The 27,184-nt window shown below is 35.8% G+C and overlaps 1 protein-coding gene and 1 pseudogene across 2 annotated transcripts in view; both read left to right on the top strand.

Moving 5' to 3' along the window:
• The first annotated feature begins 5,745 nt into the window (after window positions 1–5,745).
• On the top strand, window positions 5,746–5,862 carry LOC129408442 (5S ribosomal RNA; annotated as a pseudogene).
• Window positions 5,863–8,029: 2,167 nt separating this feature from the next.
• Window positions 8,030–27,184, top strand: part of slc1a7a (solute carrier family 1 member 7a) — a 28,172-nt gene continuing 9,017 nt past the window's right edge. For both annotated transcript variants that reach the window (XM_020939479.2, XM_055151793.1), the window contains exons 1-6: window positions 8,030–8,170; window positions 12,374–12,453; window positions 23,248–23,463; window positions 25,652–25,694; window positions 26,014–26,245; window positions 26,439–26,538. In XM_020939479.2, coding sequence (XP_020795138.1) covers window positions 8,030–8,170; window positions 12,374–12,453; window positions 23,248–23,463; window positions 25,652–25,694; window positions 26,014–26,245; window positions 26,439–26,538 — 812 coding nt within the window. The remainder of the gene's footprint in view (window positions 8,171–12,373; window positions 12,454–23,247; window positions 23,464–25,651; window positions 25,695–26,013; window positions 26,246–26,438; window positions 26,539–27,184) is intronic.

The following is a 27,184-nucleotide window of genomic DNA, read 5'->3' as shown; positions in this document are numbered from 1 at the left end:
CCCTGACATAAATGCAAATACTTCTGTTAATTTTTGTGTAAGTGGCACAACATATAGATGAATATAGGTGTGTTAAAAATCAAAACCTTTCTCCCTCTCTCTCTCTTCCTCCTCCTCTTTCTCCCTATCTCTCTCCCCTGTCGCTCTCTCCCCTCTCTTTCTTTGCCCACCTTTCTCCCTCCCCTTTCCTTTGCTCTCTTTCCTCTCTTTCTCCTTCTCTCCCTCACTTGTTTGTTTGGTTTGTTTGTTTTTCCTTCTCTCTCCTTATTTCTATCTCTCTGACTCACATTCCATTACAGTCTGATGACAGACAGCACCTGGCCACCACACATCACTATTCCTATATTGATGAGCAACTGTTATTCTACAAACATCTTTGCAGCAAGTAACTGGAAGGAAGAAAAGGGGCCATAGATTTATTCATATATTCAAAAACATATATGTATGTAATATAAAACATGGTTAGCCTTTCGTGTCTCTTCACATGGTACTGAAAAATAAATTACCAAGGTATATTAAAGAATCTATTTCTATCTGTATTTTCAAAAGCAAATATTGATCTGCCATTTCGTCGGGATTGTGAAAGCATATAATGTTTCTGAAGAGCGCAAATCACATATTAGACTTTACTCATTTATTTTATGAAGAGTTCACACTGTTATACTGTACTATACTATACTGTACTGTACTATAATATACTATATTATACTATACTATACTATACTGTGGGAGCCATTCGTGGGTTTTCTATTGGTTTCCTCATTTGACTAATGTGCACGCGCTTTAACTCTGACCTACACTACGGTGGCTGGGGGTGGCACGGTGGGTGTGGTGTGGCCTCTGTGAGCGCGCTCACCTGCTGAGTGTAAGGCCTTGGATCATGGCGGCCGGGTGAGCATAGGGAGCAACTGTCTGCTGACTGTATTTTAACAGGAAAGATTTGCACATAGAAAGAATTGGATTGCATGGTTACGAATGGCAGCAGCTTTAAAGTAAGTACTCAAGTAGTAAGTGCATATGGCTGCCATTACAAACAATTACCGTGTATATGTGCATTTGTTCCGAGTTACGCGTCCACAGTGTTTTACCCCGTGTCTTAGCCTGCTGCGGTGTGTGGGATAATCTTTGGGCTAGATACGCAGCAATACTATACTATACCACTCCATATTGTATAATACACTAGGGGTCTGCAAACTAGCTCTCCACCGTACCACCCCCTTTTAAAGTATCTCGCCAAAGATTTTCTGAATGATACATATTATGCTGAATGACTCAAATTTGATGTAACACCATTGTATAATCTATGTATATAATAAATGTATAATTTTGATGTCTAATGTTTGTACAAATAAATGGATAAAGGTTTATGTTTTATGGATATGTAACTGTTCCCCATCTAAGGTTTTCCAATGCTCAATTTCTTGTGACCACTAAAACTGGTAGCTCTTTGGCATGTTCTTTCTGTAAAGGTAGGTCACCGGAAAAAAAAAGGTTAGAGACCCCTGCACTTTACTACACTGCTATACTATAATGCCTTAAAAACAGTAAAATCTTTCTCTAAAAAATGCACATTCATATTGTGAACTGAAGTCAGTTGAAGCATTAAAGGTAGATATTCACTTTTTGAGATCAGGTGGAGAAATATGTAGGAACTGTCACATAGTTATTAAATTGCACTGACATTGCTAAAAAAAAACACATCATATTTCACTGAATACTTACTGAATACTTAATACTTTCAAGTGGAGACAACAAGTCTTGGAAAAAAATGAGCATTAGAAAACATAAAGAATGTTTCAATTTCTCTTGCCATTATTTGACTATGAGACATAAGACCTACTTCTTATTCTGGTAAAAAATTTTGTCTGTTATGGATGAAGGTTTAAATCATAGATCTCTGTATGAATGCAACTCACCGTAAGCTTGGTTTAAAAGTACTGCACTGCACTTTATGATTCTCAATGTTTGCTTCTGCTTTTTTAAAATTTAACCTGTTATACGACCATAACAATCATTCTTGAGATCTTACTGTTTTGTTCATATTGGGATCAAATAAATGTGTAAAAAAAAAAAATCTATCCTGCATGTTACTGTTCACTTCAGTTGTGAGTCTAGTCACCGTTGAATCTCTACAATCTCTTCAGATGGGCATGATGCCTGACAAATAGCATGTAACAAGCACATATTTGTAAACACGTAACTGTCCCTGGCATAAGCTCACCCTGTATTCAGATGGTCTTACAGTATCACGAAAAGGAAAAACTTAAGCTGTCACATGAACACTGTGTACGCTCTAAAGATGTAATCAAGGCCACATGTTTCACCATATGTTAATAACCACAAAAATCATCTGTTCAACTAAAATCATTGGTGTACTTACTCACAAATGCCTAGATGAATAGGTTAGTAGGTAATTGTGATTATTCAGGTCGCAATATAACTATAAACACTAATTATAATTAAATAAAAATGTAAACCTGATTGTAAAGCTTTGTCACAATAATTATTTAACCATTCAGAAACATTTCTTTTAAAAAGCTGGTTACATTACTTGTTTGGAGTCTTTATTTCAAATACAGTTTTGTATATATAAAATACATAATCCAAATTAAAACAAGGATGAAAGAATATTAAGGCATCCACTGTTGTTCAGTAAGTGGTGTCAACAATAATAAATATTTGTTATTGTAAAACTGTAAAATTGTGAAATTATGAACACATGTTAAATTAAATTACTGTTGAATTATTTCATCTATATGTAAATTCATGTCTCTATATATTGTGTTGAGTTATGCAGGTGGATGTACAGTATGTATGAGTATGTTCAGTGAAATAGTGTTCCTTTTATGTGCAACTGTATAAAACTAATTCCCTGCAAGCATAATAAACATGTTTTTCATGCATCAGTGCCATTTCTTGTGTCAACAGCCATCATCAAATACTGCAACACTGTGGCAATAATGTTTCTGACTTTTTCATTAAAAAGTTTACACAGATTTCTAGCCCACACAGAACTCAGACAGTGCATGTGGATTGTCTTTAAATAAGTGTATATTAAAAAGGGACTCATTTGAACTTATCTCCTTACTGTACTTTTTACATGTTAAAAATACATTGGAGATTATCAAAATTTCCAGTTTGGCCCATTGTATTCCACATTATCAGCAGTCTTCACCATGAACAAGATTTTTTTGTTTATTTATTTATTTATGGGACAAAACATATTACAATAAGAAAACTTAAAAACATTTGTGTATATGCATGATCCTAAGTTTTCATGCACAGTGCCCTGCTAAATCAAGGCCAGCCACATAACCACAGAAACAATAAAAAGATGTGAGTTTTGTTTTGTTTTTTTAGTATAGGTATGCACTAGGGCTGTAGTTGAAAAATACATTTTTGGTTAGCTATAGACATGGCGAGTTGATGGATTTGTTGACTAAAGCGGGCATGGCAAAATTAAGTATCTCAGTGTATCTGACCTAAACTGTGCTCAAAAGACTACAACTGCCTGCTAGTTCATGCTAAAACAAACAAACTACTAGTAAACTGTGTATTTAAATGTAAAAAGGCAAATTAAAAACAGAATTCACTCCCAAATATTTAGCTAACTCAAACTATATCTTCTCCTTTCTGCTGTTGTCAATATAATCTAGATAAAGAATTAGTCAAAATAATTCAGTAATTACAAATATCAATTAACTAGGAATGTAACCCTAGTATGCACTTTATTATACAGAATAGATGACAAAAATCATTCTGGTTGGCTAAAATAAAATGCTCTGCATTTTTTATGCAGGTTGCAAAGGAAGAGGAAAGTGGCTCATTATAAAAATGTCAGCAGTAATTACAGCATGGACTCATCTGTTACTCTTTGTAGGAGTCCAATACTTCAGTGACATTTTCATACAATGGTCAAAGATAGTGAGGAAAAACAAATATTTGGACAGAAGATAATTATCTAAATAAGATAACTCATTAATTGTGTTGACTTTTTATATAAAGTATATCTGTAAAGTAAACCACAGTATGTGATTTTGCTTAAAAACATCAATGGCAATGCATAAATTACAACTCGGGGGTAAATTCATGAAATAACATTTTAACAAGCAAACAAAATAGGGATGTATGTGCAGAGGTGACTCCCAGAAAATCAAGTTATATATGAAAAGATATTCAGTGACAAATCTGTGTGCAATAATCTGGAAAATACATCCTGTTTTTCAAAATTCTGAAACAATTTGTCCTCATGAAACCTGGAGAGCATATTGTATTGTTGTTTATTCAAAAGCTGATGGTTTATGTTTATTTCTAATGACTTCCTCGTGAACGTTTCCGGCACATCCATTTGCATTAATTAGCCAAGGCTCTATAACCAATTATACCAAATCTGCTTTAATGTGAGCAGGAGAGCAGTGCACAGTCTGCCTCATAAATGACAAGAGTTGAAAAGGAATAATACAAAGGGCTTATCTAACATCTCAACAGAGAAATTAGCTTTTGATAAATGCATCCCGCCATCTTCTGGATCATTAAAGTCCTATCTTGACTCAATCATTATTATTCATGTAACACGCAAGGCAGGAGGTTTTTATCAGCCTTTACATCCAATAGATTTGAAAGTATATTTTTATAACAATGATACATGAGAGATTAATGTTCCTGAATTTCAGATGACATTACAAACTTTTGAGTCATTAAAGGTGCAATGTGTAACTTTTCTGGTGGAGGGTCTGCTGCCTACTTGTCTTTATGGGGATGTTACATCTAGCAATTATTAATAGTATTTCTATTGCTCCAAAAATGATGAAAAGTGATTTTCCACAGATCTGAATTGTAATGTAGCATAATGCTGTAAACTGCTTGTCTCCCTTGTGACAAATTTGGTAGGTTTTATCTATAATTTCTGGTTTTAAATTATCCATATCTGCATACCAAGTGTTTATACCTTCACAGTTTGAAGAGCACATTTTACACTATTTTCTGATTTATGTTATAATGTTGTTTCCCTGTCACAAACATACCTGCTGGTTTGTTTCATTCACACATGTTTAACACACACCCTGCATATTTAGGCTATGTTCTCCTCTCAAACGTAAAACACTTTGTTCCACATTGGGCTGTCATATGGCGATACAGAAAGCGCTCCACTCTGTTTTCACACCTTCACTGTACACCTTCACTAGAATCACTGGTATAATCAGCCCTGGAATTTAAATCTCAACTGAATAAAAGATAAAAGGTAACTGTTAACTTGAAAACTACCGCTTGATGACATCACAAAGTGGAGCAGAGCATTTTCAGCTTTGGAGGTGTAGACAGACTAATAATAAATAATTACTCTGATGTGTGTGAATGAAACAAAAGACAACTGCAGGTATGTTAAATGTGTTGACAGAGAAAATATAGAAAAAATATATACAATTGGTATTCATGGGTTTCCGTTTGAGGACTTTTTCTCATAATCCTTAATAGCTACGGCAACAGTCGTAAATGATCATCATTTTGAAAGTCATGATTAGTTTGGTCTAGTAGTTTGTATGCTAGACCTGAACTGGGTCTGATTACATGACCAACCACAACTATAATGCAGTGTGTTATGTAATGACATGCACGTGTCATCATACTGCAGCTCCTCCATTATAGGCTCAAGAGTGAGTCTGTACCCTCTTGTAAATTGAATTCATATTAGCCACAATATGAAAGAAATTAAGATAAAAATGTAGACATGAAAGTGTCATAAGTGTTTGTGGCCATACCAGCTTGTCAAAGCCTGATCCTGTCAGATCTCAGAAGCTAAGCAGGCTGGACTTGGGTAGTACTTGGATGGGAGACTGCTAGGAATTCCAGGTGCCACAGTGGGGTGCCAGTGGGGAAAAAAAAAAAAAAAACTGTTGTTGTGTCCTTAGGCAAGACACTTCACCCACATTGCCTAGTATGAAAGTGGTGCGAGCGTGAGTGATGGTGGTGGTCGGAGGGGCCAATGGAGTAGATTGGCAGCCTTGCTTCTGTCAGTCTGCCCCAGGGCAGCTGTGGCTACTGTAGTAGTTTACCACCACTGAGTGTGGAGTGACTGAATAATGAACTGTAAAGCACTTTGGGTATCTTGAAAGGTGCTACATAAATTCAATGAATCAGTCAATCAATAAGACTGTAAGAGACGACTCACATATACAGACATATTATACATAAATTAAATAAACAAAATGCGAAGGACAAGGTAAGCTCGAGAATGGAGTACCTCAGCTTGTTAAAACACTGTTATTTTAAGTCAACAAGAGCATATTCATGCTGTAAACCAGAAGCACTGACTTGTGAAAATGTTGTTATTACTTTCCCATCTACATAAGCAGATAAGTGTGCTGGTTTGTTTACTACAGATTACAGGTACAAGCAAGCATGGCAACCATTTTTCAGACTAGTTCTTCTGCTGCTTTCATTGTCCAATAGGTCCCAAATTCAATTCCATTCAAAATGACCCTGAAGGACAGAGAGACACATAGAGAGAGCGTGCATAAACCACTGTAGTTGCATTGAATATACAGCACAAATTCCACATTGAGAACATGAGTATAAAGGAAAAGTGTTATTATTTTATTATTTTTTTGTTTTAACATGTATTTAAATAATGCTGTTTACATTATATATATATATATATATATATACACACATTATGGAGCCTTTGTTTTGAACCTCAGCATTCAGACAATTATGTTTCAACTGAAGCTTCTAGTGGTGGTGACACAGGCCACATTTAACTCAGAATAATTCTGATGGTATTAATGCAGGCTTGTTGCATTGTTGTACATTTCGTACATCTTGTGACTACGACTATATACTGTTGTAGTTACCAATACAACTGCTACAATTATCACTTCTAACTCAGACCCTGTCCTATGTCTTTAGGTAAGACACTTCACTCACCATGGCTAGTGTGGTGTGTGTGGGTGCTGATTGTGGTTGGGGGGTTGATGGCGCAGATTATCATTATTATTATTATCATCATTATTATTATCATTGTTATTATTATCATTATCATTATTATTATGGAGTATGGAGACATTATTCATTCACTCCATACTCAGTGGTGGTAAGCTACTTCTGTAGCCACAACTGCCCTTGGGCAGTACACAAACCATTACTTGGTTCTATCAGAATTACCTCTGGAGTTTAATAATAATCAGTAAACATCAGTGCAAAAGTACACTGGGTTTTAACTGTATTTGGGAGTTGACCACATTTTCCATTTAAACTGCCAAGCAGGCCAAAGAGCGTTCACATGAGGACAGATGAATTATGATTAGTGGGCAATCATCTGCTGGACAGACTTGCTGAAGCAAATACACAGGACCTCTGGAGGTCACTCTAGTTTATTTGCCTTGTTTATTTTGCTTGTGCCATGCCACTTGTACAATTTTTTTCCTGCTTCTTTACTTTTTTCATTGGGCAGCAACAATCCTCCGTCCAATTGTTCAGAGAGCTCTCTAATCCTGCCTTAGAGTCGTGCAGTGCTGCCCTAATAGGATCGTAGTATTAACCCCGATGACAATACCACCAGCTGTCGGTAGAGCCCCCTTTTGGCCACTGGAGGAACTTCATCATGGGAGGAGGGGAATGGGGCATTGGATTAGAGGCTGGTGACTGATGCTTAGTGAGACAGACTGACATAGATTGGATGACAAGCGCATGTGGAATAACCAAAGACGCAACTTAGACGCTGATAAGTTAAAGAAAATTGCTCTACTTTGGACTACCTTTGTTATTTTTTTACTTTTTGTCCATTTAAAAATACTTATTTCAAAATCTTTGCTTTTTTATCACTATTTCCTCCCATCCCAGTGCCTAACCTTGTCCTTGAAAATCCATCCTATACCCATACCGCTTTGGCCTAGGCGTTTTATCTCTATGGCTGAATAATCGTCATCAGAAAGGGGCTTAGTTCTGGTTAGGCCTGGTGTTGTGAAGTTGTAGTCCAGACCAGAACAAGCCACAGGAGGACAGGCGGAGGCGGGAGAGGAGGTTGGAGAGGATGGCGGTGGCTTTGGATGAGGTTTGGGGCAGGGTGAAGAATGTGTGCAAGCAGAACGGGCTACTCATCCTGTCTGTGCTGGCTGTGGTCATCGGCTGCTTGCTGGGATTCTTCCTCAGAGGCAAGCAGTTATCAGAGCAGGTCAGTAATGAAAGACCCCATACCTCCACATGTGATGGAATTAACAGTGCTATGTGAAATACTATGTGGGGTTTAAATGTAACTATATATGCAATAGTTGGTGTCGGGTAAAGCCTAATATGCAGTGCAAAAAATAAATACAATAAATGCAAATTATTATTATTTCAAAATACCAAATATAATTCTAATATTAGCCACATTACTGTGTAAAATATTTATAGTGCAACCAATAAGCAGGGAATCAATTTGGTTTCTGCCATAAATCATACATTATATGATTTATATGGAGGTTTTACTTCAGATGCACTTGATGAAGCAGATCAATAAATCTCTCTGTATGGGTTTAGGACTAGCCCAAAGAGTATATAACTATTCAGTCAATATACACTATCCTTTTGCACACCATACACAAATAATGTATCACACAACTCATATTTTCTGTGATTTTATCCATGTTGCCAGCCCTACCATCCATTACGCTTTAAGACAATGTTGCATAAATTGTAGCCAGAAAAATCAGATTGAAAATGAGCTTTTTCATCTCTTCAGCCCTGTGTTCCAGCTACAGTGATAGTAGCTTTAAGCCTTGTTCAAAACCAATTTATCTGCCTCAGTCTCACAGGAAATTCTATATTCTCGACATTCTTTTCTAAAATGTAAAATTGCATCTCCTCACATGGTGAGATTGCTTATAGCCTGTCGGTAGAATTGTGGCTGTTCATTAAAAGAGATCGCAGTAAGAGAGATTATCACCCACTGAGTCAACAACATACCATTCGTATTACATACTTATATAATTCACTGAATAGGAAGAATTAGTCTGAGGTCACAGCAGCTCATGTTTTGCTTAGTTGAACCATGTTATAATAGCAGAATACAATTTGCATAAATCAAATTACAGTTTGTACTCTTTCTCATGTGTCGACTGTAAATATAGCTCCCTACTGTCAAGCTCAACACACAATAAGTAGATAGCTCTTTTTCTGTTGATCCAATCAGGTTTAAACTAGAGCCCGACCGATATGGATTTTGCTGTGGCCGATATGAAACCAATATAATGGAAGTTGGAGCTGCCGATAGCCGATATAATCACCGATATATTTAGTGATGTAAAAATTCACTGTAAATGTTGAATTGTTTAAAAAACTTAGGTTTGGCTCTGTGGATTTTAAATTGGGTTTATTTAGGCAACATTTATTGTTATTCTGCCTCTTTACATCATATTTACAGACAGTAGGTTGACTTAATGGCATTTTTGCATCACATTCTAGACACTAGTGATGGGTATTCCAGTTCTTTTTAGAGAACCGGCTCTTTTGGCTCGGCTCACTAAAAGCTGCTGGTTCTTTTGGCTCCCAAGTGGCTCTTCAGATTGTTTTGTTGCAAGCAGGACTAAAGCACGTCTAAAGCAGGACTGAATCAGGACTGAACCAGGTCTAAACCAGGACTGAAAAAGGACTAAACCGGGATTATTTATTTTATGATAAACTACAGTCAAATATGCTTTTTTTTTTTTTTTTTTTTTTTTTTTTTTTTAATCCTACGTACACGCAAATTTCTCAAAGTTTCGTTTTTAGCCGCTGCCGCTGTCAAACCACGAATCTGCACGCGGCGTGAAGAGAAAAAAAGTGAGAGAAAGAGAAAACACGGCTCCCAATAAGGATCAGGCTCCCGTCGTTCGCTTCAAAGAGTCGGCTCTAAGAGTCATTTCGTTCGTGACGGACCCATAACTAGTAAAGAAAGTAGCGCTATTAGCCTTTAGCCGTAAATACGTGCGCGCCGCGGTAATTAATTATATGCGCAAATGTCATAATTCACACGTCTGTTCACAGCTCATTTACATGTCAGTGCAGGTCCAGTAGCAAATATACGGCCAATATAATCACTTTAGAACAGACCAATAGAAAACAGTCTGTTTATGTGCGGGAGCTACAGCAGCTAACCCATAACAAATGACAAAAACTAGCTTCAGAGTCGACATGTTTCCAACACTCACCGCTCATACAGGCTCCTCCCACATCACAAATCTGCACTAATAAATGTCCTTTTAATCCAGACTCAAACTCAGTGTTTGGATCTGTGTCTGCAGGTCTAAACAAACACACGTGAGTGACGCGACTCTGTGGTGTGTTCAGGGACAGTACGAACACACAATGACTCCGTAGATAAATACTGATGTGGAGCCACATATTAGGACATTTATCTGTCTGTAAATTGGATTAAATGAACAGAATGTAGAGAGTCTAAGCTTTATAACGAGGTATAACATGCCCACGTGAAATATCGGCCCCTATCAGCAAACATATCGGCCGATAGCCGATATGCCTAAAGTTGCCCATATCAGTCGATAATATCGGCCAACCGATATTCTCTAGTTTAAACCCTCAATTTGTAATTCCATCAATTATCTTGACCCTGATGTATTTTCCCCTAACATCACTAGATGTTATCTGTGTTACTGTTGTCTGACAGTTTGCCAACAGTAGAAGAAAAACACAACATGCTAACAGTCCAACCCCACCTCTCAGCACAAAAACATGAGATGCAAAATAAAGTCTTGTTTTCAAAATTTTCTAACAAATGTGGAAACACAGAGTCCCCTGAAATGTCACTTCACCAATAATCCATGTGTTTGTATTGTAATATCTGCCACAAGTGAGTTTTGTATCTGTCTAATGACACAGCCAGGGAAAGTCCAAAACATGTTCTGTTGTGACACATTCAGAAAGCCTGGAAAATTTAAGTTAGCCACTAAAGACAAGACAGGAAATCAAATAAACCTGTAGTTTTAATTGTCACACAGTGGGACAAATAAAGGTTGCCTTATCTTTAAGTGTTAGGCACACTTCATCATTCTGGTCAGGCTGGTAATTTCAAAGACTGTTAATGGCCATACCTCAACCCTTAACCAAATGGGTTTGGTCAGTATCCCAGGTAGAAAAAACAGCTCTAGCACCTATGCTCACAAGTGACCTATTAAAGCAAAAACAAATAGGAGAGATCACTTTGGTGTCACCCGGAGAGAGGGTTCTGCAGAACAAAATGAGACTGTTTTGTGCAGGTGGCATAAGTGGAGACAGGGAAAAAAAAGAACAGAACTTGAACTATTGACCTAAAATCAATGTTGAACATGAAGAACCCAGACAGGAACAACCAGTCTATGTTACAGCTGAATCATACAGCACAAAAACAGCTATTTGGGCCTCCATCTCCAAAACAGATGCAAAACACTGCATCATTACAGCAGCGCAGATGGTCTCATCTCTAGTGTCTCTTTGTCCAACTCATTCACCTCTGTTTCTCCAGCAACACCCCAATCACTCAAGTACTATACAGATGCTGTAGCAGGATTATTATACAGGATATGTATATGAGCAAAAATGTGCAGGGTGTTTATAAAGCTTTGTCTACTGGGAAACACAAAAAATTCAGAATACAAAATCATGTGTATTTTACAAAAATACATCATTATCCCAGAGGAAAATAAGCAAAGATTAATTTTTGGGGTGATTTTTTATTTTTTTTTACATTTGCAAGTCATATCCATCATTTTAACATTCTCACTACAAACACTTTGAAGCACTTTTCTGCATCGTCTTTTGTTGTAAATCAAGGGTGTTTTCATTTGCAAGAGCAGAAGAACATAAAAGTCCAAACTACTTACAATTTGACCAAGTAACTACTTCAAAACTAAAGTAGAGCACAATAAACATATGTCTACAGCAGGTCTTTTATTAAAAAATGAATGTATGAAGTCAGTCTCATGCACAAATGTGGAACAGCATTAAATATAAGCTAAAACAGGGTTTTTTAAACAATTAAAACTTTTTCGGCATAAAGAAACCCTATATGTCATATAATATGTAATATAATGTCATATGTAATATAACTAACCCAGTGGTTAAGAATCACTGTGACAGCACATGTTGTGACTGGGACCATGATGTCTCTAAATTTACAGTTTTATTCATTCTAAATGGTATTTGACAGTGCTGCCACATTAAGACTAAATTATTACTAAAGTCTAAATCATGACTGAAGAAGCTGCTGGGATGAAGTGGCGAAACATCTTCACTCTTAGACTTTTGTCCTGTTGACAGAGTTTAATTTTCTTTTTGCTATGGAACCTGTTTGGAAAACCGATAGATTACATAGACATAAATCATTAAGTCTGATCATAATCATTTGTTCTTTCGTTTGCAGGAGGTGAAGTACTTTCAGTTTCCTGGAGAGCTGCTGATGCGCATGTTAAAAATGTTGATTCTGCCTCTGGTTGTATCAAGGTAAGTAAAAACTGCTGCATGGCATACATAGCACAGATAGCATAGATAAAAGTGTATGGTCAGAGGAGTCATTAGCACAGCCTAATGACACATCCACCAGTTAACCCAAGTGTCCTTGGTATAGCACTTAACCTACATTATTAAGAATATGTGTGTCAATCGATGATGAAGAAGAAAATATGAATGTGCCATACTAAGGGAAATATAAATGTCCATTTTATACTATTCTGGGTTGAAATATTTTTAGTAATTTTATATTCTGAAGATTTTTTTAATTATTATTATTATTAGGTGAATTAACTCTTCTGCAGTGTCTTTAGTGTGTTTCAGTGTGTTAGTTTGCTAATCATCTCTTCTTACTCATTTTCCTGTTTTACTCTTCTCAGTCAAGCATGAGAAAGCCTATTAGACACAAAAATCCTTTAAACACAGTTTTAATACTGTTCTGAAAGCAATCAATGTGGCAAGTGATGGGCTAAAATGTGTGTTACAAATCAATAAAATTCAAATCTAGTAAAAAAAATTACCTAAAGAAATATCTTCAAATTAATCATTTCTAAAAGCCTTTTTGGTGACCTTTTTATACATCACACACAAAGATTTTTATTTATTTTATTCTGAATTTGTGAATTTGTAGATGAACACATTTTCTCTTCCATGGCCCATGGCAGCGTTTCATTTTTCATACCAGCTGCACCAGCTGCGACCTTATGCTACTTGAGTCCACAGAGTGCACTGGTTGGATAATACCTAAAACATTTATTTCAACATTATGAGATTGTAGATTAGACAGGATATTGTACAAAAGTGTCTCTGGGGTGGTGTTGTTTCGTCTGTGAGAAGTGTAAATAGAAAAAGTCACTTAAGGATTTTGGGGTGTCAGACCTGGCTGTATGAATAAAACATAATGTAAAATGAATGTAATTTATCATGATTTTATCATCTATTTTTCTGTTCCTTATATGTGAGTGTTAATTCTTTTTACATTTTTTAAAGTCATGCATAAATGACAGTGCATTTCTAATTTTACAAATCTGATTTGTGACATTCCATTACAGTACGAAGTTGAAGGGGCATGTTGCGTGAGTTTGATTAAGTGAAAACGTGCAAGCCTCCACTGCATTTCTAGGCCTATCATGATAATTACTATATTGATCATTATCGTTCAATATATGAACTGGAACAATATATATTTTTTTTTGCTTAATATTTATCCTGAGTACATTTTCTTTGAAGAAGTGGTTAGGGTTAGATTTTTGTGATTTTTATGTAAGAAAAGTAAGATTTGAGCTGCAGAAAGCTGAATAAATAACTTCTGTAACTAATTATTGGTTCATTCTGTGATGTATCTGTTGTAGCTAAATCTTTTAAATGATATTTAACACTGGTTTACTGGGATTTATTGTTAATGTGTCAGTGTAATAAAGTAGTTTCATTATTATCATTTAACACAATATTTCTCTGTTATATACCGCGATTCAAAATGTGTTATTGTGACAGGCCTATGCATTTCCCTAGTTTAGTCTACAGTATTTTGAGCACCAAGCCCATAGTTTGAGGTCAGAAAAGTACAACAAAACCAAAAAAAACTACCAAAACAAATAATGCAAAAGCACCCGGTTACATGCAGGGCTGCTTTGTGCAATAAGCTACTTACAATCTATGCAACGGCAAAGACTGGATGAGAAGTTAATCCTCAGTTCCCTCTGTCTGTCTCTCTCATTCTGTTACTGTCTTGCATCCTATATGTTTAATTATTACTGTAATTTGTAAAGCAGGAGTTAAAGGTCTATTTCTGTGCAGCAGGTGATCACATGTCTCTAGAGTTTCCATCAAAAGGTTGAGGCACGTGAGGCAAAGCATTAATTACATCTAATCTCAAATGAAGCGAGTGAGTGCTGCTTCAAAAATTGCTGAGTTTAGTAACAGCCTCGGCAAATGGCAAAGTAATCATTGTGGTATGCCTGAAAGTAAAAATAATAAAAGTTACTAGGTACTTGAGGCATGCTGGAGGCCATCTTGAAAATTCATAGCTGGAGGAGTACACATCAAATTAGTTAACATGGAAATCAGGAAGAGGTTGTGTAAAATTCAGTGAGTGCAAAAATGTGGTCTCAGATGCTCTAATTTGGTTTCTATTCACTTTCTATCATGCTTAATCTACAAGAATATTCCAAATATTCCTTTCAGTGACTTAAAATATCTCATGTATAAAATAGATAGGCACGTTTAGCCACATTAGAATGCTGTTCCCTCATCATTAGCTTACTCAGATTTGTGTTTCAGTTGATTCGTACATGTTTGAGTAGTCATATTTTGTCCTTTACTTGGGGCTTGAGATTTCGGAAACTTAAAAACTAATAACAGAAAAGCTGCTGTTAGTGTTTTCTTCAGTGAAATGCCACTATGAAGAGAAAGGGCATCTCATTTTGGCAGTTTTCGGCTTTATTTTTCGTAATAGCACCTAGGTCTTTGCTGCTAAAATTTTGCAATTGATACAGATTCTGGAAAAACAAAAATCTGATATTAATATGTGACGTTTTTAGTGCTCATGCCATTTCTTTCTATTTTAGCCTTATCTTGTTTTCTTTTCTGAAAGCAACCACTGCATTTGTATTCATTTGAGGTATAAGACATAAACTTAGACTTAGACAAATTTTATTAATCCACAAGGGAAATTACTTGGACCCAGTAGCTCACACATCACAATATAATATAACAACAAAGAGGAAAAAATATAAATGGTAATAATAAATTCAGAATACCTGGCAAAAACAACAAGAGACTGATGTCAAATAAGGCATAATAATATAGATGGTATATGTACAAGTAAAAATAAATAAATATAAATATAGTAATACAAATTTATCTTTCAGCTATAAGAGAGGTAAATATGTTAAGGTTTGTTTCATTGGCTCGATTTTTTCCTTTGCATCTAACCCTTTCAATCAAACTTTATACCTCCTTTTTGGTGTAAGGCTAGAGCAATTGTCCTGTTGTTCACAAAAAATAAATGTAAAACTGATGATCTGGAAATTAAAATGATAAATGCACTACAATCTTTTCATTTTGAAACCTTTGTATTGCACTGTAGCTCAATATTATGTTGAAAATGCCTTTGGTCTGCGTTGTTGACATTTGGTTTTAATATTGACTTATTCCAGTGAGTGTAGCCGGCTGGTTGAACAAGCTGCTGCTATGTGGTACAGTAGAGCTTATCACTTGGGTGTAGTATATAGCCTATAGCCCGACTGTCCCTGTTCATACCCTCCACCCATCGCCATCTGCGCCACCGTCCAAAGCGGAAACCAGATAATCTTGTGTGGCCGTCATGCACAATCAATGACCCACTCCACTGTCCCTTTATATTTGTGTTAGTCAAGGCTTTAGGGTTAGAGACATATTCGGTCACGCTTTTTAATTAAAGCCAAAGCCACTGAAACGTGCTCATAGAAGCTGCATCGGAGATCCGAAGGTCAGAGGTGAAGCTGTTAAATGACATGTGCTATACTCACAAACATATGGCTGATTCAAATAGTGGCCAGAGCTGATAGACACATCTGTATTAGAAATATTGCAGAAGTGATAATGCAAAAACACACACCATCTGTTCTAGCTTTTTGTTTGTTTTTAAATATGCAAAACAGAAAAATGCATCTGTTTTTTCCATTGCACTTGCTATGCCAATATTAAATAAATAAATTATAACATTAGTTGCCAGAATGAACATGATTTTCAGGATTCCTTCCTGATTTAAAGGATTTGACAATTGACATTATTATAGCAATAAGTCAGTTATTACAAAAATAGTATATCTTTTAAATGGAGAAAAGTCCTCACAAAATACTTCAAATTAGGAAGGCATCGACTATTTGAACCTCTGAATAAGTTCCCATCTGGACCCATCTTACAGACAAATGGAGAGCAGGGCTGCTCCAACTATAATTTCTTCTGTGTACCTAAAATTAAAAGAGCAAACCAACAGATAAACAGACATACTGTCAGACTGACTGTCTGGACTGTTGTACATGTACTCTATCCATAAGCACGTATGTGCAGTGAAAACAACAAAGAGTTAATTACTTGATTTCATCATTTTTGTGACTGATTAGAGCATTAATCAGAATTATAAATGAAAACTGATTAATTGCACTGTCATAAAAGGGAGTGCTACCATTTGAAACTCAGCAACAATTCTGACAAAAACCAAGCTTTATAACTCCAGGTTTGTGATAGAAAATTGTCGACATCTCTTAATTTATCTCTAAGATCAGTCACCAAAATATCCTCATTACATCTTTTTCATTTTCTCTTTTTGTTATCTTTTAGTCCACAGCACAGTCCAATATCTCTGCAGAACTTGAATGGGAACAGAGTGAACCATTCTCTCAGGTCAATACGCTTCAATACCTGAGAAGCTGCAGAATGAAGAACAAATGCACAGCACTCAAGCCCAAACTGATGTCCTTGGACAATTTCTGCGGAAAATGAAACATAAAGTGTAGATGTTTCATGTGGATGTTTTGATCGGCTTCAAATGTAGATTATCTAATGGTTCATTCACCTTTGTCAAAGTTGAAATAGAGGCAGCTCTTTCTCTGAAAGCATTTGTCCATTAGTATAGGTTATTTGAGAAACAAAGAACCTGCCATTTCTTTACCTGTTACTATTATTTACTTATTTCAGCTCTGGTACTTATTCATGTCAGTGCAGAGTTATGTTATATTTATTTCCTTACAAAACAAATAACATTCCATAATATAACAAGAACAGAATTGTATTTAAGGTCTAAAATCATGCAACATTTTACCTGTAAATAATCTTATTCCATTAACTGATTGAACTAACCTAGAAGCTGGATATTCTATACCCAATGCCAGTGTTCGATACCATCACTGTTGTTGATTTAATAATATGAAACATTATTTATGCATCATTTGTAACATCTTATCAAATATATTTTTTGATACTCCAAGTGCACAATTTTTTTAGTTTACTCCACTTGACCATTAATTATTATAATCAACAAGTGCCATCAAATTACATAGTATCCAAGCCTTTGTTGAATTAATAAAGGATTAAAGGATTTAGTGCTTCAACAGAAAGAAAAGGCAGGTTATTTATTAAGATTCATTTATGTGTTTACTGTGCTGTGTTATGCTGAAGCCCCTCGACATTCACCCATTCAGCTTTCTTCTTGTTGTTGAGATTTTTCTGAAGATTAAGTGCCTCCTGAGATTTGAGCAAAAACACCAAATCAGGTTAAGTCTCCTGATAAAGAAGCACTATCTGCAGTGTAACCACACAGCTCTTACAAGGCTCATCAACTATTTACATCTTTATTGTTATTAATAATTCATATCATTAATTAATACTTAAAAGTGCACTATGTAACTTTTCTGATGGAGGCACCACCATCTGCTTGCGTCCATGAAGATATTATTGCTTTATGAGGAATGTTCCACAATATGGCATATCTGTTTTGCATTGATTTACTTATGGGTGTTTTTCTGATTCTTTAAAAACATGCATTTGTTTACCGTGTGTGAGTTTAACCTGTAGATCCATTATGCTTGTTTCCATGTCCATAGATACATTTAACGTCATAAAATTCAAGCGATAAGTTCTCCATGGAGACTCACAGTTTGCAGAACCTCACCATAAAGGTTACATAGTGATTACTTAGAGGCTCTTTATCAGTGACGCAGGTCCATATACCATTGTTCTGCTCAACTAATAGCTCTAAATGTCACAATTTCTACAACCGGATGAAAGCCGGATGAAAGTTGCTTGCTACAAGCTGCTAGTAATTAAATTGTTATTATTGCTACAGTTTTCTCTATATTTTTGTCAAAACTTAAGAAACAATTAAAAAGAATTTAAAAAGCACGAACACACAAGATGCTATTTGTTAAAAATTATGAAGTAAGATAATTAGTTTCTGGTTTCTGACACAAGCTACAAAATCATCTAAGAAAACATTGTGTGTGAAGCTTTTTTCCGAACACTCTGGTGATACAGTGGCAATTATCTTTGTTGGTAGTATTATACAAAAATGTGCCATGAATGATATCTGTCTACCTCTTGTATCACCAAAAATAATAATTTTATATATTATTGTTCACTGCCCTCTGTCTAGTTGCTAGTTGCTTGTTTGATCAGAATAATTATGTTGAGTGTGCAACTAATACAACACAAACAGATGCAAAAATCTCCTGACATGTGCACAGGACTAACTAGTCCCTCTTTCTAGCCCAGACAGCAAGACTTCTAAAATTAGGTTTCTGAACTTAGGGAACTGTCTCCAGACTAAAATGTTTGCATTGCTTCTTTCTTCTTCTTGCTTCTTTCTTAATTAGTGTTATTATGTAAAGTGAAGGCTAATGTGTCCAAGTAGTTTATCTTGGATTAACAAAGTCTTTTGGTAGTTTTTATAAGGAGGTATTATTGTTATCATTAACATCTGACTTGTTGAATAGCAAAATTCATACTTTTCTTGTCATGGCCCAACATCATATAATACCAGCAAAGTCATGGATTCATATGGACAAATGAAACTAAATGTCAGAAATCTGCACTAAAACGTTCAAATGCTTGGTCAATGCCTGGTTTGCATTATTAAATTAAACAGTAATTTATGCCACTATCCTGGTAAAGGTACAATATTACTTATTATTATTATTATTATTATTTGCTACTGCTTGTAACTTAAAGCATATTAGTGCAAAATTTTAAACAACAGAAAAACAAAAGCTTCCTCACTTAAACTATGCCATTTATCAATTACAGCACTGTAGAAGTTTAATCAGTGTTTCCTCACTAAATCTACACATCACTTTTATGGCTACACAATATATTGCAAAATTATTGACATTGTCTAACTCAACAATCAATGTGACAGACGTGCAGCAGACTAACAAGTCTAACAAGAGATATCACATAATAAAATATTTTCCGATATTGTGCAGCTCTGATATTCCAGTTTAATGTCTTCATTTACGAACTACATGGAACAATTCTCCAAGAAGGACCCATGGTCTTTGATTTCATCAGGACCTAGGATTAGTCTAATGCTCTTGGGCAGAGAAAAGGTGCAGCAGGCAGGAGACTAAAGCCCCATATGGTGCCAAAAACTCACTGTACACTATCCTTCATGAAAAGAGAGGATACAGACAAGCTCCACACTGTAATCCCACTTGAATACAGATATTAGGGCAGAGGAAAATGACACTTGAATTTGAAAATAGACCACCCTAGATAAATTCACCCACTGGTTTATTGTACAGATTTTTTTTTTACATATTTGAAATGCTTTTAACCTACCTGTATGTTATTTCCTCTTGGCTGAGGCTGATCCCTCACTTGGCACGATGGTTAAGCCTCATATTAAGTTGGATGCCCTCCATGTTATAATAATGTTAGTTCTAAGGTTAAAATCATATTTTTGTCTTTCACTTAATCAGTCCAATCAAAAATAAACTAGTGCTACTATAATTAAAGAAATGGCTATATATTTTTATTTTGATTCATATTGCCTGTGCCACTGACTGTAGATTATCTGCTGAAAGGGTACTATTATGCAGGCTGGTGGATGTGATAAGACAACTAAAACTGTATTTATGCCTTATTCTTTTCAAAATCAAACATTGCTCTTAACTGAGTACTTTAAGTATTACATATTAATCGTGTATCTTTCCAAAGGCCTGGACGTGTCTGCATAATAATGTTGACCTTGAAGGTTTAAAGCAATAATGCTTCAACTTTTTCATGCATTTCATGTTTGCCATTGTTAGATAAGTTCTGTAATTTCATGATTAGTGTAAAAACATGCATTTAGCCAGCAACTGTGCAGGCACAGGCTGACCCATGTGCACTGCGGTCCCCTCCACAGGCCAACCTGATGCTGCTGTTTATTAATTATCGTACGCTACTAGACACTCTAATGCAACCTCTAGGCTACATTTAAAGGTCAGGACACAGCAGTCTGTGGTCACATCTCATGAGCAGAGTTACCTTCCATGTTTTGAATAATTATGATCCTCTAAAACCGATTGTTAAATTGTTTTATTTACCAATAAAATTTATTTTATTTTAACATCACATAGTGATGTAATAACAATATTCAAAGAGTCTTAGACAAGAGCCAGGGGAAAAATAGTTTAATATTGGCTAATTTGGGTTTTAAAGGTCCTATATTACGCAAAAATTACTCTTGTGTGTTTTAGTTTTAGAAAGCTGTTTTGTTTCATTCACACATGTTTGAGTAACCCTTAATTATTAGTCTGTTTACATCTTGAAAGCTCATAATTCTCTGCTCCACCTTGTGATGTCATGTAGTGGAACTTTTCAACTTAATAGCAACCTTTTACCTTTTACTCAGTACTCAGTAGAAATTGGCAATTTCAGGGTTGAAATCATCCTAATGTTTCTAGTGAAAGTGCTCCACTGTGTTTTTTAAACACAGTGGAGCACTTCCCATATCACAAGATCTATCTAAATAGGCAGGGTTTGTGTGTTAAACATGTATGAATGAAACAAAACATAGCCCTACAAAGGCTCTCTCTACAGGAAACATCACCATGGAGATGTTTTTGTTTTGCCTGGAATGTTCCACAGTATGGCATTTAACTAATTTATTTTTGCAATTTTTGAAAAGGTATGTTTAAAACCATGCATTCTGAGAGCAGGGCTGCCTCTCCACAAATTTTACCTGTAACTTGACATGAAGGGGTCATCTGTTTCTCTCCATGAAATACATACATTTGATGTCATAGTGTGGAACATGTTTTATTTACAGTTTTAAAAAGGTATAGCCTCAAAAAATCACAGCTGAACCTGGGTCCCCAGTGCCTTGATCTATAGACAGAGGACACATACGTGTTTCACATTCTCAGTATATGGATAGGGCAAGCCTCATGTAAAAGCTCTGAGCTTTAGAATACACTCGCTAAGCTACAGAGGCTGCACTAGCACTGATTAGAGCCGCTGAAGTTCAGGTAGTGAGGACTCAAATCAGACAGTAATTTCAGCATTGAAACTGACAACTGAAATGAGAGACATTTGTGAGTCTCATTCTGCTTGACTGGATGGTCTTGAAAACACAAACAATCAACATCATGTCCAATGTTTTTGCAAATAAATTAAAAAACAAATCAACTTTTTTTTTTTTTTTTTTACTGTTGTGTGCTTCATCATATTTTTACTGGAAGTACACTTGTTATTTAACATGATGCATTATCTACCTTTAATTAAAAAGTAAATAAAGATTGTATAAAAATAATAATTCTACCATCAGCAGCAGTATGTGCCTTCTAGTGGTTCTTTGAATGTCATTTTCTTTTATTGCTGGTGTAGGATGGCTATTTAAATGTAAATATGTCACAGATGGCCAAACCTCCTTCTAAGTGCAAAGCTCCTTGTCAAAGCTCAGAAGCTAAACGTGGCAGGGTCTGGTTAGTTCTTGGATGGTAGACAACTGGGAAAATCAGGTACCACACTGCCATAAACTGTTGTTGTGTCCTTTAACCACATTGTCTAGTGTGAATATGGTGGCTGGGGCGCTATTGTGCAGATTGCAGACTCATTTCAGTCAGTTTGCGCCGGGGCAGCTGTAGCTACACTAGTAGCTTACTACCACCAAGTGTGGAATGAATGAATATGACACAAAATTGTGAAGCAATTGTGAAGCGTCTGGAAGAGTGCTTTATAAGACTAGTGTATCATTATTATCACAGTGAGTCAGTGGTATGATTAAAGCAAGGGTTTTTGATTTGAATTATGAATGTGTGTTATTCAAAGCTTATTCTAATACTCCACATAGCCCTTTACAGCATGGTGCTGATGTTTCAATGACCGCTTGCCATGCATTACATCATCCAGTAGTAACCAATGATTAAAGATTTCCTGTTGTATATGATAACACGATAAAAAAAAATAAAAATCTGTAGTTAGGTTTCATCTAGTCTATTGCACATAGCAGACTGCTGTTGCAACACTAGGTAACAGTTAGCTCACACATGGGTCTTAATATGAGTGGAAATAAATACCGAGGAATGCTTTATCTAGTCCCCTCTCTGGAAGTAAAAACTAACAAAGATATAGCACAGTCAATATAAGCCTACAGCAGCTCTACAAATCATATAGCGATCTGAATTTGCGATGATCTTATATTTTGACTGAGTGCTTTTTGTATAGTGCAGCACTTGCAGCACCGAGAGTTTGAATTCTCATAAGGAGAATAGTAGATACTAAGTGCACATACAAGTATATACAAATGATTTCTGTGAAAATATGAACATTTGCCATAAGTCCACCCCTAACACAGAAGTATCTCTGTCGCCATACCAACTAATGACAAAATAATTAAGTTTGCATTAACCTACTTACAATGCAAAGATAGTATCACATATATATATATATATATATATATATATATATATATATATATATATATATATATATATATATATATATATATATATATATATATAAATGTGTGTGTATATATATACACACACACATACATACATATATATATATATATATATATATATACACACACACATACATATATATATATATATATATATATATATATATATATATATATATATATATATATATATATATATATATATATATATATATATACACAGTATATACAGTATATACATACACAAAATATATTTAAATACAGTGTACATTTGGTGTTTTCATGTTAGTCCTGTATTTGACAAGCATCTGTTGTGTTATTCTATCAAGCCTAAAATGTTTCATATTGTTTTTTCTCTGCAGTTTGATGTCAGGCCTTGCTGCTCTGGATGCCAAATGCTCCAGCCGTTTGGGCATCATGACCATCTCCTACTACCTGTGGACCACGTTTGTGGCAGTGGTGGTGGGCATCGTCATGGTTTATATCATCCACCCTGGAGGTGCTGCTCAGAAGGAGGACTCAGAGGAAAGCAAGAAGCCCATGACCAGCTCAGCAGACGCCCTGCTTGACCTCATCCGGTAACTAAGAGTCCACGTTTATCCAATAAGAAGCCACTTGAGCAGCCAGGGATTGGTCATTCAAGTGTAGAGCCAAGATATTGTATATTCAGCTTTATAGCCCCTCTACAGCATATGCCCTGTGTGGGGCTTGTTTTTGGTCTTATCCTCAGAGACATGTTCCTCTATTTTTGTTCCCTTTATACAACAGTGGATACATTCATTTGTCATTGTTTGGGCTTGAGCTTAGATAGGACATCTGCACTGCTGCTATGGTAACCAGATGTCAAATGCAGCCAAAATGAAGGCTACCAACAGTAGTTCTAAGGTGCTCCATTTAACTTGGAGATTTATTCAATTAAAAACATTCATTCTGACCTGGTGGCATCATCTGCCCATCTCCATTTAAAACAAGTTTAATGTCATACTGAGGAGTATTCTATTCCCCAAAGGGTGGTCACAGGGCACAAGATGATTTCAACATAAACATTTTTTTTAATTATGGCACTGTATACATTTTTTTAAATATAGAATTATATTTTGTGAAATTAGGTCTAATGACACCATAAACTATTCAAATGTAGATTAAAATGTGATGCAACATATATTTGACATTTGAAATTATGATTTTCCATTGTATTTTATCTTTGACCCCTGCATATGTCTTTCACATTGACAGTAGACAGCTGAGTGTCAGAAGCCAAAGCCTTGTGTGCCAGTAGGTTACTGTACTAAGCTAATTAGCTCAGCTAAAGGCTGATAGTGTGTCGAGGTGAGCTTGGGCCAATGACAGCCATGAAGACGCTGTGTCATTTGGTCACTAGAAGAAGGTTTCAGTTCTCTTCACCACAAAATAGTGCAGCATACATGTAGCATAAACTTTCTATAGAAAAGCAAAATTCATAAGAGAACTGAAACAGCACTCTCAAAGGCTGCTTTGAAAGCCCCATCTAAAATGCCATTTTCTTTAAAAAAGTCTACAAACTGTCAAACATGAGCTATGATGAGATGTGATTACGTAAATGTAATCAGAAGCTTCAATTTATTATTATTTATTTAGAGTGCTTAATATTGGAAATGTGCAATGTTGCTTAAAAGGTTACAAGTAGCCTACTTATGACATGTTACTTGTTATAATGTTACTTGTTAAAAATATAATTCTGAATCTGATGTAGCATTGTAACGTGGACTGTATTCAATGGCATTTGCATATCAGGCCAAATGTGAAGTCCAGGAGGCAGCGATCATCTGCAGCTCCAGCTCACCGACCCTGAGTGTGTGGTCCTGGGCACAGCTGTGCGTTGGATTTATCTGGCAAAGCTCCTTTAAAGCCTTCATCTATCATGCAGCAGACTGACTAGTGTCGCGTGTACTAGTGCCTTCATGTGATAAACAGCAGTAATGAGCTGCTCCCTGTATGAATGTACATACTGTCTATCTACTAGAGCCAAATGTCAACATGTTTCATTAATTCGCTTTTCAAACCTTTGCTGCATGAGGGCTCTGAAAGACTCACTGTATTACACTGTATTGTCTCTTTAAATTGGCCTGTTCAACACATAATAATGTATCTATACATGCATTCATTACAGAATCACTTATATGCACTGTAAAGAGGAAGGAAGGGCCACAGTGGTGGGATTTAGAGCTGGTCTGATTGAGTGGCAGGTGGCATACATCATGATTTGGGATTAGGTATAATGTTTATTATGATTTATTACACTGAGTGAGTAAAATACAGTTTAGCCATGCTGTTCCAGCTTGAACACACCTAGTGCACTGTAGTGCAAACTACCATCTGTGTAAAATACTTTGACCACAGTTCGGTTCTAAGAACATTTAAAATCAAGTTCATTATTTCTACAAACATTTATGCTGCTAGACAGTCAGTATTATACTTGACAACAAACATAAAAGTTCTGTCCACAAAAGACTGTTCATGATACTTTTTCATAGTATTCTGAAAATGAACAGAAATACTGAGCAACATGATAAACTATTTCTGCCAGCTGCAGTTCATCTCAGAAACAATCAATATTCCCTTTGCTGTTTTGTTTTTATGAGCTTGGTTTGAGATATTTAAGAGTAGAAAAGTAGAAAACTTTTGCACTTCAATCTGTTTAGTACACATTTGCTCATTCTTTATTTGTGAATGTTTATTTCAGCACACTTCACATTTTAAAAATAATGTGTGTTTTTGTCCCTCCAGTAATATGTTTCCTGCCAATTTGGTCCAAGCTACTTTCCAGCAGGTATGTATCACAGTCCTATTCTGACATGCAGCCATTTCTGTTAGAGGAGCAGGTGGCAGACTGGTTAGTGGTTATGGTGGGTAAACTGGCCTACGCTATTTAGTGTGGACTCTGCATGTTCTCCAATAACCCACTAGTTCATACTTATACACAATGCACATATGTGTTGAACTTTTACCCCAGATAATACAAAATAAAAAATAAAAAAAATTGGCTGCATAATACTTACAACATTTCTTTTGTAAATCAGTACAGTACAGTATAACTGTTGTATTTAATGGTATAAGAACAGAAAATTGAAACGATGTCTGCCTTGTAGTATCGGACTCAGAGAGTACCAGAGCTCATTCCCAAACCTACTGTGGCTCAACTGTTGGACGAGACCACCACACGCCGCATTTACATCTATGGCATCCAGGATGACAACGGCACCGATGTCCAAAACTTCTCTCTGGATCTCACGCCCCCTCCAGACGTCATCATGAAGACCTCTCCAGGAACCAGTGAGGGCATGAATGTTCTGGGGATAGTTATTTTCTCTGCTACAATGGGTAAGTGATTCTAATTAGAACTTCCTTCTTCAAACTGGACATATTTGTTGTATAGAAGAACATAACAATGGAGCACACACTGTCTCTTAAAGGAAATTCTCAGAAAAAGTCCAACATAATAGATACATAATTGTACATTCAGTTGTATGCATTTACTGTGATCATAATAATTATCATTGTGTCCCTCTCATAGGTATCATGCTTGGGAGAATGGGGCCCAATGGAAGTGCCCTAGTCAACTTCTGTCAGAGTTTAAATGAAGCAGTGCTCAAGATTGTTGCCATTGTCATCTGGTAAGCTCTGATATTAATCTTTACATGATTCTATTTGAGTCCGTATTTTTTGGATTAATATACACGTAATGTACAGACACAGTCAATTCATTCTTTTTATCATGAGAAAAAACAAAGGTATATAAAACTTTCACATTACAGCTGAGACACAACACATCATGCAAATGTTTTATTGTACTTTATTTGTTACATAGGCTAGTCACTTTTTCATCTGAAAATTTATCATATACAGTTAGTTTCTTTGCATTAGAATATGCCAACATTTTTAATTACTTGAGAGATGCACTAGGAATAATAAGTAAAAAGAGTTGCTCAAAAGAGGCAAATGTGCTGTGTGCTGTGAATATTCCTGTCATGAATTAGGACTGCGCAATTAGTCAAATTTTATTCAAATTGTTTAAACATCACAATTAAGTTCATGGTGTTATTAATCAACAGCTCTGTCTGTCCTGCAGCAATAAAACATGTTTGGGGAAGAGTTTAGACTTAGACGGAAGTGGATAATTTTAAGTGTTTAAGTGTTAAAAAGGCACTGGCAGTAAGCATTCATTTGTTCTAAGTCTATTTTGTCTATATTCATGAACCTCAATATTTAAAGTTGTATTTATTTGCTTTTCATTACACTGAGTTCAGTAATTCCTTCAGT

The sequence above is a fragment of the Boleophthalmus pectinirostris genome, unplaced genomic scaffold, assembly GCF_026225935.1.
Source record: "Boleophthalmus pectinirostris isolate CB_2022bp ecotype Guang Dong unplaced genomic scaffold, ASM2622593v1 HiC_scaffold_16, whole genome shotgun sequence".
NCBI classification, from domain to species: domain Eukaryota; kingdom Metazoa; phylum Chordata; class Actinopteri; order Gobiiformes; family Gobiidae; genus Boleophthalmus; species Boleophthalmus pectinirostris.
The sequence above is the reverse complement of the archived record's forward strand: the minus strand, read 5'-3'. Positions and strand labels throughout refer to the sequence as shown.